The sequence below is a fragment of the Trichosurus vulpecula genome, chromosome 1 (assembly GCF_011100635.1).
Source record: "Trichosurus vulpecula isolate mTriVul1 chromosome 1, mTriVul1.pri, whole genome shotgun sequence".
Classification (NCBI taxonomy): Eukaryota; Metazoa; Chordata; class Mammalia; order Diprotodontia; family Phalangeridae; genus Trichosurus; species Trichosurus vulpecula.
In genome coordinates this window covers 419,356,315-419,373,069 of record NC_050573.1, presented here as the reverse complement: position 1 = coordinate 419,373,069, position 16,755 = coordinate 419,356,315, and the positions used below count along the sequence as shown (strand labels likewise).

At 37.8% G+C, this 16,755-nt stretch overlaps 1 protein-coding gene across 6 annotated transcripts in view; it reads right to left on the bottom strand.

The window, feature by feature from the left end:
* Positions 1-9,551: 9,551 nt before the first annotated feature.
* The window catches only part of DDX4 (DEAD-box helicase 4), a 57,974-nt gene continuing 50,770 nt past the window's right edge, over positions 9,552-16,755 (bottom strand). For all 6 annotated transcript variants that reach the window (XM_036768323.1, XM_036768332.1, XM_036768326.1 and 3 more), the window contains 4 exons: positions 15,644-15,743; positions 14,447-14,717; positions 14,161-14,274; positions 9,552-10,250 (listed from right to left, as the gene is read on the bottom strand). In XM_036768323.1, coding sequence (XP_036624218.1) covers positions 10,164-10,250; positions 14,161-14,274; positions 14,447-14,717; positions 15,644-15,743 — 572 coding nt within the window. In that variant the 3' untranslated portion in view covers positions 9,552-10,163. The remainder of the gene's footprint in view (positions 10,251-14,160; positions 14,275-14,446; positions 14,718-15,643; positions 15,744-16,755) is intronic.

Below are 16,755 nucleotides of genomic sequence, written 5' to 3'. Positions count from 1 at the left end.
GAGAAGGTGGGATGTGAACCCTGGTTCTCTGACTCCCAATGCCTCTTCTCACCAGACCCCACTGCCTCTTTCCTCACACTTCTGAGTTCTGGGTTTAGAGAAATCACAATACACACTATGTATTGTGTAGGGAAACCTCCATATTAATTGGATCTAAGCAATTAATCTTAAATCATCTACTGTAGCAGAGGTTGACCTGCGGGCCAACTATGAGAAGCCAACTGGAAGTCAGAAGTCAGAAGATCTAAATTCTAATTCTGCCCCCTTACTTCACCTCTACCTCAGTTTCCTCCTTTGAAAAATGAATCCTTTTAAGGAAAGACATGATTATAACAATGAAAATAAAAGGAAAATGGAACATTTTTAATAAAGTTTTTTGTTTTGTTGACATTCTGAGTACATCTAAATAAATACAATGTTTATTAGTATTACTGTCCATAAAAATCATAAATTTTCAGGGCAGCTAGGTGGCACAGTGAGTAGAGCACCAGCCCTGGAGTCGAGAGGATCTGAGTTCAAATCCAGCCTCAAACACTTGAAATACTTACTAGCTGTCTGACCTTGGGCAAGTCACTGAACCCCAATTGCCCTGCCTTCCTCCCGCCAAAAAAAAGAAAAAAATCATGAATTTTCTTTGTTTCTATGGAAAATTGTTTCCATACAAATTATTACTCCATCACAAATCAGTAGGGTTGTACAGATCGAAGCTTTGTATTGGCTAGCTAGATGAGAAAACTAATAATTCACATGATTCCAAATGGGAATACCAAAGCAAAAATAAGCTTCCCCTCAAAAAAGAAAATTCATGATTTTTTTCTGTGATTTTTATGGACAATAATCATATTTTTCCCCCATCTATAATGCTGCCTTCTAATATTAGTGGGGCTCCTTTTATCTATAAAAATGATGTTAGCCCTCAGGGTACTTTAGCTTGCTGAGGAGCTAGAAGACCCCTTTAATTGGTAATTGCTACCAATAAATTGATCATGCTTGGAGCTTTGTTCCTTAGTCTCCCTTATTTTCAGTTATGACCCTTCTTTTCTGACTTTGAGGCTTGAGTCTCCAACTGTCTATCAGAAATATCAAACCGGATGTCTCAGAGGTATCTTAAATTAAAATATCCAAAACACAACTGACTATATTTATCCTCAAACTTTCTCCCTTCAAAATTTCCTACCATACTCCCAAATCCCTCACACTTACCACCTGTTTCTTCCTTGATGCCTCACTCTTACTCAACCTACTTATTTAATTTGTTTCACAGGCCTGTTGTTTCTACCTTTGCAACATCTGTCATATATGCCCTCTTCTCTCCTCTGGCACACCTGGCGCAAGCCCTCATCACCTTATTCCTGGACGATTTCAATAGTCTTTTGGTTGGTCTCCCAGCCTCAAGTCTCTCCCTGCTCTGGTCCATCTTCCACTCAGTTATCAAATTGGTCCTTCTAAAACAGAGGTCTGACCGTGTCACTCCCCTATTCAATAAACTCCAATGGCTCCCTATCACTGTTAGGGTCAAATATAAAATCCTTTGTTTGGCTTTTAAAGCCATTCACATCCTGGATGATTTCTGCCTTTCCTTCCTAACATTCCTTTTCTCAAACTTTAATCTGCTCCATATACTCTATAATCCAGCAACACTGGCCTTTTTGCTGCTTCTTGCATATGTCTCAACATTTCCTGCCTCCACACCTTTGCAACAACTGTTCCCCATACCTGGAATGCCTTCCTTCATCTCCACTTGCTAGCTTCCTCTGAGACTCAGGTCAAATCTCATCTTCTGCAAGAAGCTTTTCCTATTCCTCAATGCTAGTGCCATCCCTCTGAGATTACTTTAATTTTACCTTGTGTATATCTTGTACGTATGTAGTTGTTTGCAAGTTCTTCACATTCAACTGTGAGCAACTTGAGAGAAGTGACTGCTTTTGCTTACTAATCTTCAACCTCACCAAATCCTCCAATTACTCCACCCTTCCATGCTCCCCCAGGCCTCACTTCTTAATTTAATACTATATTTTACCATTTCAACTGCCCACTGTCCTCAGGTCTTGACTCCCTTGCCCCTTTGTCCTATCACTACTCAAGCTTTGCCAAACTGCATCCCAAGTTAACTCCCAAAATCACCCTTTCCTACATCTATTCACATACTGCACACTGGCACTGGAGAAAGTCACACAACTACATTATGTAATTTCAACTGGGCCCTCACTGCTGTACAGCATTCCTTGTTTTCTTCCCTAATTGACTGCCATGGTGTCTATCCACAATAGCTCTTTCAAACCTTTGCTCTCCTCAGGTCTCTCAAACTCTTTGTCTCCTCTCTCTCAGACTTCCAGGGGCTAATGCTGAGGGGTTTGGGTGATGGTTTCTCTATTTATTGCTCATGAGCCCCCATCCAGTATATTCTCCCCAATATTAATTATCAGTTAACATCTCCCCAATATCAATTGACCAGTTGATCCATCCTCAATATCAATTAAGATTAATTAGCTTTTACAAGAGGGTATTTACTAAGAAGATATAGCAAGAGCTGAAGTACAGAAATCTCTCAAATTGGAAGCCCATTTTCCTCTACCATCTCACCCCTAGGGAGAGTGGAATCAAAATTAAGTGTTGGCTACCAACATGTGTCCCACCAAGTTCACTTCTGAGTGTGGAATAGACAATGGACAAGTCTCTCCCTTGCTTGAGAAACAGTATCTCAGTTCCCAGATCAATTCACAGTTTGCCTGGGTCAACCAGCTCACTCCTCAGGTCTGGCTCCTCACCAGACTCAGCTGTTTCAGGTATTATGGATTCCAGTTGCTTGGACCACAAGTGGCTCTTTCAATCTTCTGAAGATCACAAGGTTAAAAAACCTGGTCCACTTGATCTCTGATACTCATTCATCAAAAACCATGAAATAGTCACAAAAGGGACAGAAAGAACACAGGCACCATTTGTTCGTGGCCACATAGCTGTGGTGCAGCTGGGGAGATGCGGAGCACCTATCACAAGTAATGGTTGGCATTACTTCATTGCCTATCCAGAGAGCCATAGCATTTCTTCCTATTCACTGGAAAGCTTACAGGAAGAAGTCCATTCTGTCCACTTAGCCTTTTGTATTCACATTCTATGCTGGCTTAGCAGTCAGTTAAAAGATTTTTTAGCACCATGCAGCGAGTCAACAGGACTGTCAGAAAATACCAGTGCATGGTCAAAAGCAGGTAACAGGCCCCTCCATTACACATATCTAGAACCAGACTCACCCAGCCTCCATGGGGATGCTCACAGACAAAGCCTATTTTACGTACTCTGGGTGCTTATTGGCCACTCCTCCTTCCTGCCCCCCAGCATCGCTTCTAAATATATCTTTTCCCACTTCCGTACACACTGAGCCATCCCTTGTAACAAAGATTAAGAAGAAAAATTAAGTTCAACAAAATTAATCAGTACAGTAATGTGGCTGGCCCTATGACATCCACATCTGTAGTCCCTCTTTTGGTCAGTGAGTCATTTTCTTAGCTTCTCTCCCAAGTATCCTAAACAGCTTCTGAAGACTTTGTTATATAGAAGATAGACGAAAATCTTAAGAGAATTTACTAGATATTTATCTAAGTAATGTTCCCTACCACCAATCCTCGTCTTTTGTATCTCCACACATAATCTTCAGAAGTCTAATACTTTGTATCTTCTGAATTCTTCCAGATTTTTGCTACTTGTCTCCAAATTCTAGTTATAATTTTCAGCTACATGACAACATTTATGACTTAACTATCATAAATTCTCTAAGTATACATTCCACAAACCAGCACACTATTAATTGGCACTTATAAGTAATTTATCTTTGGCTACAAGATATAGATAATTTCAAAAAATGGTCTTTGCTGGTAAGTTGAAATGCTTCCATATCTGTATCTTAAAATCTTGTTACACTTGGCTGAAGTATGTTGATTATGAGCTTCAGGAAACTACTTCAGAAAAGAGATATGCATCTAAGTTTGCAGGTGATGTATCATGTGCTAGAGGACAGAACAGTAGAGATTCATAATTTCATATATAGATTTTTTCCTATTCTTCCTTGCATGAGGAAATGTTTGCATGTCATTTTTTTCATGATCATAATGTGACCTGGATTCCAATGGAATAGTGGGGCATTTTACATGCAATTAATGTAGAATATTAACTCAGGATTGGTGGAGAGAATGCTAACATGGATGGCACGGTGAGTAGAGTTGATGCCAGAGCTTCCTATGAGAAAGATATGTGTGGTTCCATATTCTTTGAAATTTAAAAAAAAATTAGAAAGCTGCAGACATGTAGAGGAAGCCAGCTCCTTGACATGTCCCTAATTTCCAACTTGTTTCCCAAGATATTTCAGGGAACAAATTTCTTATAGCGCGAGATTGGGGCATCTTGGTTGAGCTGGGATCTTATTCCATCTAAAGGGCTCATTCCTTCACATATGTTCTAGGATATTCTAATCTATATAATTTCTGTTTGCTGTTTACTTGGATTTGCTTTACTCACTATTCTTTATTTGTGATGATCTTCTGTGTAACCAGCGTTTGGTGGAGAGTGCCAAGTCAGGGCATAAAGAGGTTTATGGGAGTGGTTTTTGTTGTATATCAAACCAGCATTACTGGGGGACAAGGGGAAGTGGTGGGGACAGGGTAGATAGACCTAACCTTTTCAAAACAGTCAAGGAAAGGATCAAGTGCCCAACCAGAGCCTTCTTCCAACTTCCCTCACAGTAGAAACTTAAGTCTTCCTTGGAGAAGATGGGCCAGATTCCAGCAATATCTATCCATGTCATCTGTCTGCTAACCGTATTTAGGAAACCCATGTGAACATTAATCTTACATAAGCACACAGATCTTGATAAAAAGAGGGGGGAAATTTAAAAATAAAACATATTGCTATAAAAATATTGTATCTCTCTCTCGACTACAGAAAAGACCATAGGAATTCAGTATTGACTGTTAGGAAAGTGACAAAACACACCACTGCTAAAGTGATATTCTTAAAACATACGTCTGACCATGCCATTCTACTCTTCAATGAGTTCCAATGGCTCCCTATTACTTCTACTGCAGGATCAAATGCAAACTACTTTAGTATTCACAACCTGGCTTTAATTTACCTTTCCAATCTTATTATGAGGTACTTCCCTTCATGCACTCTATATTCCATCCAATAGACTACTTACGGTTTCCACCGCATGATATTCCACTTACCGTCCATGCTTCAAAGGCTCTTCCCCATGTACAGAATGTTCTCCATCCTCACCATAGCCTCAAGGAAACCCTCACTCTCTCTGAGATGCAAACTAAGTGCCAGGTCTTACAGGTTTTTCCTGGTATCTCCAGGTGCTAGTGCCTCCCACATCCCCAAATTATGTAAATATATAAATGTGTATTACATGTTTTGTTTCATTTAAATTTTTTCAATTATCAAGCACTTATTTCTTTCTCCTTCCCATTTCATCAGAGGAAAAAAAAAAACATGTACATGCCCACAGCCACGCCATCATACATCACTTTCCTTTTTTGTATATATTCTATACAATAGAGCGCTGGCATTGGAGTCAGAGACTATGTGGGCAAATCATTTAACTTCCCTACAGAAAGAAGCAGTTGGAATAGATGGCCTTTGAGGCTCCTTAAAGCTCAAAGATTGTATGTGTACGTAGTATGTGTATATGGCAATATTCAACACTGGAAGGGTTATGGGAAGATAGGAACACTGGTGCATTTTTGGTGGAGTTGTAAATCAGCATAACCATTTTGGAAAGCAATTTGGAATTAAGCAAATAAAAGTGACTGAAATATCCATACCCTTTGACCTGGAGGTTCCATTACTAGGCATATACCCCAAGACCATTGATAGAAACAAAATCACCATAGGCACCAAAATATAGGAGCACTTTTATGATCACAAATAACTGGAAACAATGACGATGCCCATTGATTAGGGTGGCTAAACAAATTATGGTCATTTCTTACTGCAGAGCAACATCCCATTACATTCATGTACCCTAAGTAGTCAACAGCCTTTCTCTTGAAGGCCTGCAGTGGGGGAAGCTCACTGTCTCCCAAGTTCCAGTTCTGGATACACTAATTGCTAGAAAGTTTCTGGTATATCAAGCCAGTATTTGCTTCTTTGCAGCCTCCATCCATCACTCCTTATTCTGTCCACTGCGATGAAGCAGAATAAATCTAACCTTTCTTCCACTGAGATAGCCTTTCTAACACTTGGAAGCAACTATGATCCCCATCCACCAAGTCTTTTCCTCTTTAGGCTAAACATTCCCATTTGGTTCCCAAATCTCTACTCCCCTCTAACTTCCCAAACCAAAATACCCTTCCCCAGACACCACTCTCCTAAATGCACTTACTTTCCTTATTAGAACATAGGCTCTTGAAGGTAACTTTGTTTTTTCCCCCACATTCCATTAAGTCACCCTCATATGGCACAGGCTCAAGATCGTCTAGTCTACCTTCTGCTTTATTTTGCATGACTTCCATTCACATACTTTATGTCTAGCAAAACGAGAGCACTAGGTATCAATCAAAGAATTCCATCTTCTACCTCCTTGCCTTCACCTTGGCTGGTCCCAACGCCCTGAGTACTCTCCATCTCTCAGAATCCTTAGCTTACTTCATGTGCCACTTCTTTTATTAAAAAAAAAACCTTCCCTGCTTCTCCTACTCTTCTCTCCCTAAAATTGTCTACCATTTAACAAGTATAAAAATGTGTGCATACAATATGTACCACAATAGAATGCGAGGTCCTTCAAGTAGATTGTTATTGGTCTTTGCATCCCCAGGTCTTAATCTCTGAAGTGAATTAAAGGCTATGAATAAGCACCAACAGGGAAGTCCAAGCTACCTAGTTATAGGAAAAAATTCTCAACATCAGTATTGATTAGAGCAATTAAAATTCAAGGATCTCTGAGGTAGGCATCTACCAGACTGGTTAACATGACAGGAAAGGAAAATGATGAATGCTGCTGTGGGATGTGGAAAAATCAGCTACACCAATGTGCTGCTGGTGGAGTTGTGAATTGGTCCAACCCTTCTGGAGAACAATTTGGAACCGTGCCCATACTTCATGTGGTGGTGTTTGGCCTGAGTCTAGAAGGAGTCTATGATGCAAAGGTGAAGAGCTAGTAAATTCCAAGTATTAGAGACAACCAGTCCACCAACACACAGATGGAAGATGGAACAACATGTAAAGAAATACGGAGCATGGGCAGCGGGGAGGGAAGGGAATGGAATAAGCACTACAAGCACTGTGCTAAGGGCTTGACAAGTATCTTATTCAATCCTCACAACCACCGCCCTGCAAGGTAGGTAAGGTTACTACACTTGTTTTACAGTTGAGGATACAGGTTAAAGCTGGAGATTTGCATGGACAGTGTATTTAAGAATCCTATGCTAATGTTTCATTGTGGCACTGAAGTAACCCAGGGCCCAAGAAAGCTATGTCAGAAGTTCTGGCAAGTTCTACTAAACAGAATTAGGTAACATTATATAACATTATATAAAATCATAATTTGAATGCTAACAACTAGAAAAATATTCCACAAGGTGATACATTTGTTTCCATCCCAAGAAATTCACTTTATGCTCAGCAACAGCTATCAAAACAAGATAAACCTAACTCTTTGATCTTGCTCCGCTAAAGCAACCTACAAACCATTCATTTCAATTAAACAAACACTTAGGAGAAAACACAAAATATACAGAGGAAATCTCTTAGGGGAGAACACAAGCTAAGTGGGGAAGATAATTTAACAACAGAGCAAAGGTTCTACAGGGCACGAAAGGTGGCAGAAAGCTTGATGGAGACAGGACAGGATGGGTGGGGCTAATATGCATGGATAAGAGAGAACAGGGAATAGTGGACAGGGAAGGGAACTTCAGTCTAAACAGCCTATGACTGTCAAGAGGATTCTAAGGGAAGTTAAAGGGTGGTAGATTTTCATATCATCCATGATGTAACTGGTTTGTTAATAACATCAATCCCTGAGCAAGAAGTAGAAGGGCAGATTACAAGCCCCTGGTCCTGCTTGATGATCCAAGCAGTGGTTGGAGAGAGATCTGACCAGTTATAGAGAGGCAAGTCATATTTGAGGTACTCCTCCCTCAAACTTCAACCAGGTTGGCTTTGCCCCAGAACTCCAAAATTGAGTAATGTGCCTCCAAATTTCATTTATAATGAGATTATTAGTATAGTTTTGGTTCATTTATTTAAGTTGTCAAAGACTGTTCAAAAAGTTAATTTTCAGATATCGAGGGATAATATTTCTCTCGTGTTCATTCCCTAGCATTAAGTAGCAGATGCTCTCTAAACAGATGGTTATGTGGTAATATCATACAAAAAATGAGTGAATACAACTCATGCATTAACTTAGGTGTCCCATGGATTTACTTAGATACAGCATTAACAGCCAGCCCCATGTTGACGGGGGAAGTTGTACTCAACAGGACAGCCTCTTATCAAGAGCCTAAGAGAAATCTTCACATCTCCACACTGATGAGCTCCCATGCATGTGGAAAGCAGGCAGCACACATTAATGGCTCAATTTCTGAGCTTTTAATAACTTAGGAGATGCACCTTTGGGAATGATCGGCTTTCGGTCTTCTCAAGTCACCATGGTCTTAGGATGACTGGCTAAAAGAATATTTTCCACCACAACCCCACTCAAAATTTGAATATACTGGTCTTTCTTGAAATACTTAGTCTTAGTACCCTGAGTTAAGGACTACAAAATGCTTGTCTATATCCACCCAGATCATGAGGTGTCCCATTACCTGATTATAATTGTTGTTTATATTGTATAATATAAACTGTTATGTGCCCCTACAGAATTCATTATATATTTAACAAAATTTTGATAATGTCTTTCTGCTTAGCTAGACATTCTCAGAGATTAGAAAGAACTATCACCTAGTTCATTTTTAAAGGCTTTTCAGCTTCATGGGAGCTGACAGAGCTTCTGCTCTGTTGGCACAACCTTTGAGACCTGCCCTCCATTAGGAGGCATCATAGCATAACATTTGTATAAAATCTCCAAGGATACTATTTAACAATATCTCATGTTCTTTGAGATTTTAAGTAAAGCCTATGTAATAGGAATTATTAAAACATCATAAAAAGTCATTTTCAGTATGCCAGCACCAAATTACACCTATCTTTTTGGCAAAAATGATGATTACATTCATTAGAACACTAAGAATTTTCTAACATAGTTGATACAATAAAATTCTGACCTCTGTTATCTGATCTCTACCAGATATCTCTACCTTTTGGGAGAGGTAATGGTAATAATCTGGAGCTTAAGAGGCAAAGTCAGGCCAAAAGAGAGACAATTCCCAAACGGTCATTAATGACCCCCTTTTTCCTTTTATGATCACCTTCCTTTTAAGCCCTCTTCTTTTGGAATCAAGTATAATATGAAGATGGAAGTAGTAATCAGGGTCAATATGATCCAAGTTCCTTTCTCCTTCAACATTTCTTATAACTAATATCTCAAGTTTAAGCAATAAAACAGTCATCGAAGAACCTATGTTTGGACTTTTATTTAGTATGTTTACAAGGAAAGTTTAGAGACTACAAAAAGTAATAGCATTTGTCATGTCATTGGGTACAGAGATCACATTTCAAGTATTTAACAAACTTCACCATATATTTAATCATCTAAATCAAAATCACTGAATCTTACACTATTTGTTTTATGTAAATTATTTTATAATCACATGGTGACACTATTGCTTTAAAGGTTTCTTTTAAGAAAAAATAAAAAGGACCCAATAATTTTTAAATAAAAATGTTTCACATCTTCTTGCTTATTTTATAGGCTCAAAAAGCACTACTAATATTTTTAAAACTTAATATAGATATGAAACATGTCAAACTTCTAAATAATAAAATAGAGGTAAACATGACATTTAGAATGCTTAAATCTTTCCAGTAAACACCATTTGTATTCGTAACTGCAACATTTCAACATTTAGCATTTCACATAACCAGCCAGGAAAGAATTTTATTTTTTAAAAGGAGAGGGGGAAGATTACAGGATAGACAGGGAGTTACCAACAGAGTGTCATACTTCCTTTAAAACTCAAAATCATCTTCACTGCATCAAAACTGTATCTGGAACTTGAATAATTTTGGCTTTAATCCCATGACTCATCATCTACTGGATTTGGAGCTTGTGCAGAAGAAAACCCTACAATGTTCATGCTGCTCTTGCCTTGGTAACTCTACAAAATTGAAAAAGACACTTGTATAACTGTCACATTAGTTCAACCTCACTTTCAAAATAGCACCCTACTAATTCTAATTGGATACAGGTTCAATCTAAATTAGAAGATGAAATAACAATTAAAAACCTTAATTTTTAAAAATTCTAAACATTTTGGCCCTCGAGTATCTTCTTAAATGAACAGGTAACAATCCTTGTAATTAGCATGCCAAGTGCTTCTCAACACAAAGTAAATATTCTAAAACTATTGTCAAAAAACAAATAGCCTTCCCTATCACAGGATTTCAGAGTTGAAAGAGGTCTTAACACTATCAATGTTACTAAATTACATATTCCTTTTTCCTGACATCTAGCAGGTTGGCAAATTAGCATTGTAAAAACAAAAAAGCACAAACTCCTAAAAATTTAAATTCCCTGTGTAACTCAATCATAAATATTGTAGCTAATAATTTCTTGACTTGCCTGTAGTATAATTTCATTCTTCAAAAGGCAAAGAAAGCACAAAAGGGAAATTCAATTTCTATATATGATTCTCATAAAAAGAAACTGGTTGCTTTGGTGGAAATATGTGGTATAGGGGTGGGAAGAATGACCATATCTTAGGACAGAGAAAAGGAATTCTGAGCATAGTCTGACATATATCCCTAAACTCTGGAGAAAGCAAATTTCAGTGAAGTTACAGGAAGTATGGGTAAATATGTACTAATATATAAATAAATCTAGGTAATAATAGAAATAAACGTAGTAAAAATCTCACGTAGTAAAATGCTTCAGGGAAGTCTGACTGGAGGGATAACAGAGCACTAAAAGTCCTCCCAAAGCTTTCCTTTATAGAAGACCCAAACTTTCCAACTCACTCTCCATTTTCCATCTGCATTTGTGCTTGGTTTGAACTCCATAGAACAAGGTGCCCCCATACTAGGTACCCCAAGGTACACCCCTCTTGCTTTCCAGCTTCCTTTTGTCTTCCTCCATTAGATTATAAGCTCCTTGAAAGCAGGAACTGTCTTCTCTTATTTATATCCCCAGTGCCTGGGGACACAATGCCTTGCACATAGTAGGCATTTAATAAATGTTTCCTGAATTGAATTCAAAAGTCATCCTGGGAGAGGAGATGCTCAAGAACAAAATTCTGAAGACACAAAGGTGAAAACTTGCAATGACTATGTAAAAAATGGTGTTTGTCCAAAGAGATCCATGTGGATGCGCCCAGGAGACTCACCACCCAATTTAGATTTTTAAAAAGAAATGTATACAAGATGAAAGTACATAGAGTTAACAGAAGATGAACTTAGGAGTATTCACAGTCCTGTCATAGCAGTGTTAAGGATGCTAAAGGTCAGAATTAGCTGAAGTTCCCAAAGGAAGGTAAAGGAGAAAAATAACAACAAAAAAAATTTTCAAGTTATATTGAGAGAAAAACGACGACCAAAGAAGGAAAAGGACCTCTTCTTGGAGTGTAGAGAACAAAGATAAGTGACAACAGAGAAAAGATACAGCTGCCTAATCCTTGTTTGTTTGGTCTTTAAAGGGAGTTGACATCCAAGATAGGTATGGAGATATGAGAACACCTAGCTATCTCTGATGAATTCAAATCATTTGGGCCAGATAAAGTACATCAAGTCCTGAAAAAAGCTGATAGATGTGATTGCTAAGACACTATCAATGAGGCCTGAAAGATCAAAGGCAGCGCGGCAAGGTATTTCAGAAATTGAGAAAGGCATATGCTGTCTTGAACTCAAAAAGGAAAGACAACAAACTACAAACTGTAGACCCAGTGGGCTTAACTTGGATTCCTGGGAAAATTCTACAAAGGCTCATAAAAGAGATCATTGGTGAGTATCTAAAAAGGGAACCAGAGATTACAGAAAGCCAGCATGGTGACATCGAGAACATGTCATGCCAAATTAACTTCATTTACTTTGATGTAACAGGATTACCAAACTAATAATAGATGAATGAATGCTGTGAACAGAGTTAATTTCTAGATTTTGAATAGGCTTTTGATAAAATTTACCATACTACTATTGTGGAAAGGAAAGAAATGTGAATTTAAGGATAAAAAAATCAGGTAGATTCAGAATTCACTGGATGACTGAACTCAGGTAGTTGTTAACGGTCAAGGTCAATGTGGCAGGGCTTCTGTAAGCGTAGTATCCCAGAAACATGTACTTGGCTCTATCCTATTTAATGTTTTTTGTCAACTACCTGAATGAAGGGGATAGAACACTATGCTCATCAAATTTCCAACTGACACAAAACTGGGAAGGATACAGCTAACACATTGGATGACAAACTCAGGATCCAAAAGGATCTCGACAGGCTAGAGCACCGAGATAAGTCTAATAATGGGCATAAATACAGAGTCTTGCACTTGGTTACACCAAAAAATGGAGGGACTAGATAAGGCAATTGTTTTGAAAACGACTTGGGGGTTTCAGTGAACTGAAAGCTCAGTATGTGTCAGGAGACCGAAAGGCTAAGGAGTTTTGGGGTGCTTTTAGGAGGAGCATACCTTCCAGAAATAAAGGTCATAATCCTACTGTACTCTGTCTCTCCTTGTCAGAACTAACTTGAAATATTATACTCAATTCTAGGCACCATGGCTAAAAGTGTCCAGTGGAATGGTGGAGAGCCTTTAATTCATGGTGTATAAGGCTGGGGTGTAATGAAGGTTAAAAGTTGGAAGAAGAAGGTTAAGGTTGAAGAAAATGAGGCATATTAGCTTGTAGATCATAAGAATCAAGGAGAACCTGACAACTATATTGATGAAATGAAACATGAAGGGCTGTCACACAGAAAAGAGTTTAGACCTATTTTGTTTGGCCCAAAGAGCAATGGGTAGAAACTGAAGAAGCAAATTTAGGTTCTGACATCAGAAAATACTTTCTAACAAATTAGAGCTCCCCCAAAATAGAATGGCTTGTCTCAAGAGGTGGTAGGTTCCCCTTCTTTGGAGATCTTAAAGCACAGGTTGGAAGATCATTTCTCAGGTATGTTTTAATGGGGATTTCTTTGTATGTGTTGGACTAGATGGCTGTTGAGGTTCTTTACAATTCAAATTCTGTGACATGGTTAGAGAGCAGTTTTCCTAAAAAAAGATCTAGGGGTTTTAGCAGATTGCAGAAACTCAACATTAGTCAACAGTATTTTAATGGCAATCATAAAAGCTAATGTGATCATGGGCTGCATTAAAAGCAGTACAGCTTTGAAGAATAAGGAGATAAAGTCTCACTATGCTCTGCCGTGGTCAGAACACAACCAAAACATTGTGTTCTGTCCTGGGTACCATGGTTTAAGGAGGACATTGTTAAATAAGATGGATACTGTCCAGAAAGGAACTATGGGTGGTAATACACCTTGATTCCATGCCATGTAACTATTAGTTGGAAGGGAATGGAAATATTTAGTCTGGAGAAGAAAAGGATGGACAAGATAGTCTTTAAGTATCTGAAAAATTGTCATTTAGAGAAGAGACTAAATTTGTTCTTTTTTCCTGCCCAATGGCAGAACCAAGAACAGTGTGTAAAATTTAGAGAGAGAAAATTTTGGCTTGCCAGGAAAACTTCCTAATGATGAGATCTATCCAAATGTAAAATGTACTAACTTGGAAAAGAACAAGTTACCTCTTAACTCAGTCTTGAAGGGAGAGATTAGGTAACAACTTCTCTACATTGTAAAGAGGATTCTTTTTTCAAATAGACCCAATGACCTCAGAGATCTCTTTCAAAATCTCAAATTCTGTGATTTCATGAGTAGGAAGAATTTAAGAAGATATGTGTGTTTTAAAGTACTGTAAGACAATATTGATGTCATTATTATAACCAGAGTTTATCAATATCAAAACCCACAATTTTAACTAAATTAACCGAAAATATTTCTGAAATACAATTTTTTCTCCAACTAACCTTCCGAGTATCAACTGAGGCAAACACATTTCCCCTTGAAGTACCACCACTGAAGCCAGGGACATATGTACTGAAAGCAATTTCTTCTAACCATGCAGGGACATCCTGTTGAGCCTAAACAGAAACACACATCTTAAAACCAGCAATTACTACCCCATGTCCAAATCATAATATTGAAGTAATCAGAATAGATTACATTTCCTGGTTTTGCTTCATACATACTCAAAACTTAAACTTAACATTATTAGATGTGGAAAATTCCTTAAATGTTTAGGACAAAACTTACATCTGACAGTACTTTTACTAAAGGTTGTGCTAAATGGCTATCTGGTTCTGGATCAAAGAAAGAAATAGCTTTGCCAGTGTTCCCACAGCGACCAGTACGTCCAATTCGGTGAACATATTCATCGATGGTAGAAGGAAGGTCAAAATTAATAACATGTTGAACATTTTCAATATCTAGCCCTCTGGCAGCTACTGAAGTAGCAACAAGGACTGGACATTTTCCACATCGAAAATCCCCAAGAGCTTGCTCTCTCTCCCTCTGTTCCCGATCACTTAAAAAAAAAAAAAGATAGAGCATATATTAGGACAGCTTTTTCAAAAGACGTCCCCCCAACTCCAATAAAAAGCTCTTGCACCTAAGTAATCTGACCCCAAAGACGAGCTTGCTACAAATGAGATGACTAATACGTAACATAAATTATAACTAGTGACATAAGCTGTTACACTTTATTGGGTAATCTATTTCTTAGGGAACAGTTCTGAATTTTGGACTACAGATACAGAGTTAAAGGGACTTTAGAGGCCATACAGTGAAAAATGAGGGAACTAAGTGAAGTCTAGGGAAGTTAAAATACTTTACCTAAGGGTATACAGGTAGAAAACATTAGAGATTGGATTTGATCCTAGTTTCTCTAACTCAAGAATTGGTATTTCTTACACTGTACCAACACTGCCTCATGAATCTAATTTTAAGTATGAACAATTAATGGTCTGCTGCACTGACACAAGCTTGAGTACAGATCGTACAATTCTTTGTATTTATGTCAGCAGCACCTGGGAACAAAGTAGTCATTTAATGAATTCTTGACTGAATGATAAAAGGTGGATTAGTTTACTAGTTAACTGTAAAAACATTTTCAAGTCTTCTTATTATCAGAAGAGTTAAATTTAGCAGTAGAAAAGGTAGTGAAATAAAATACCACAGGATCAAAAGCTTATATTCAATGGAGAAACTACTCTTCATCAAAGACATTAGGATAGTGATTCTAGTTTACCTCTCAAAAAAATATCTTCCTCAACACAAACCTGACAAAAACTAGCTGTTATGATTCAAAGAGTAAGAACTAGTACAGTAAACATATCGCATCCATTCTGAATCCTAATTTCAGTTAAGCATCATAAACAATGGCATACTTCTTAATGCCACGTTGCTCAATTACAATTACTTACCGTCACAAGTACAAAAGCTTCCACTTACCCATGAATACTTGTTGTTGATATTTTTTCTTGACAAAGAAAGGTTGCAATAAAATCAGCTTTTTTCTTAGTTTCAACAAACACCATTGTTCTTTCCTCACCTGCAAAGCAACATGATAGGTCAAACAAAGACAAAGACTGAGAAAGGCCATTAGATTGGGTCATTTAAGGGATCATTAGTAACTTAGGAGAGAAGAGTTATTTTTCTTGTTAGAAGGTAAGCTCACTGAGGGTAATAACTAACGTGGTTTTTGCCTGTATATTCTGAGTCTAACACAGTTCTTGGCACATGATAAAGCACCTAAGATCACACCAAGTAATTGACAAATTTGTAAGTTAAGAAATTTGTAAATAATTTGGAAAAGAATCTAGTAACAAACAAAGCCAGTGCAACCAAGATTAGGAGGGAAAACAGAAATCTGGGAAAGAATTTTTATAACCAGTGTCTCTGATAAAGGCCTCCTTTCTAAAATATGTAGAGAATGGAGTCAAATTTATGAGAATATAGGTCATTCCCCAATTGATAAATGGTCAAAGGATATAAACAGGTAGTTTGCAGAGAAAAAAAATAATTTAAAAATGCTCTAAATAACTATTGATTAGAGAAATGCAAATCAAAACAACTCTTAGGTAGCAGACCACACCTATCAGTTTGGCTAATATGACAAGACAGGAAAATTATAAACACTAGAGAAGATGTGGGAAAATTGGAACACTAATTCATTGTTGGTGGAGTTGTGAACTGATCCAACCATTCTGGAGAGCAATTTGGAACTATGCCCAAAGGGCTATAAAAATGTGCATACCCTTTGACCCAGCAACACCACTTCTAGGGCTGTATCCCAAAGAGATCATAAAAATGGGAAAAGGGCCCACATGTACAAAAATAATTATAGCAAGTCTTTTTGTGGTGGCAAAGAACTGGAAACTGAGGGGATACCCATCAATTGGGGAATGGCTGATCAAGTTGTGATATATGATTGTGATGGAATACTATTGTGCTATAAGAAATGATGAGCAGGAGGTATTCAAAAAACCTGGAAAGACTTATATGAACTGATACTGAGTGAAATGAGCAGAACCAGGAGAACATTGTACACAGTAATAGCCACA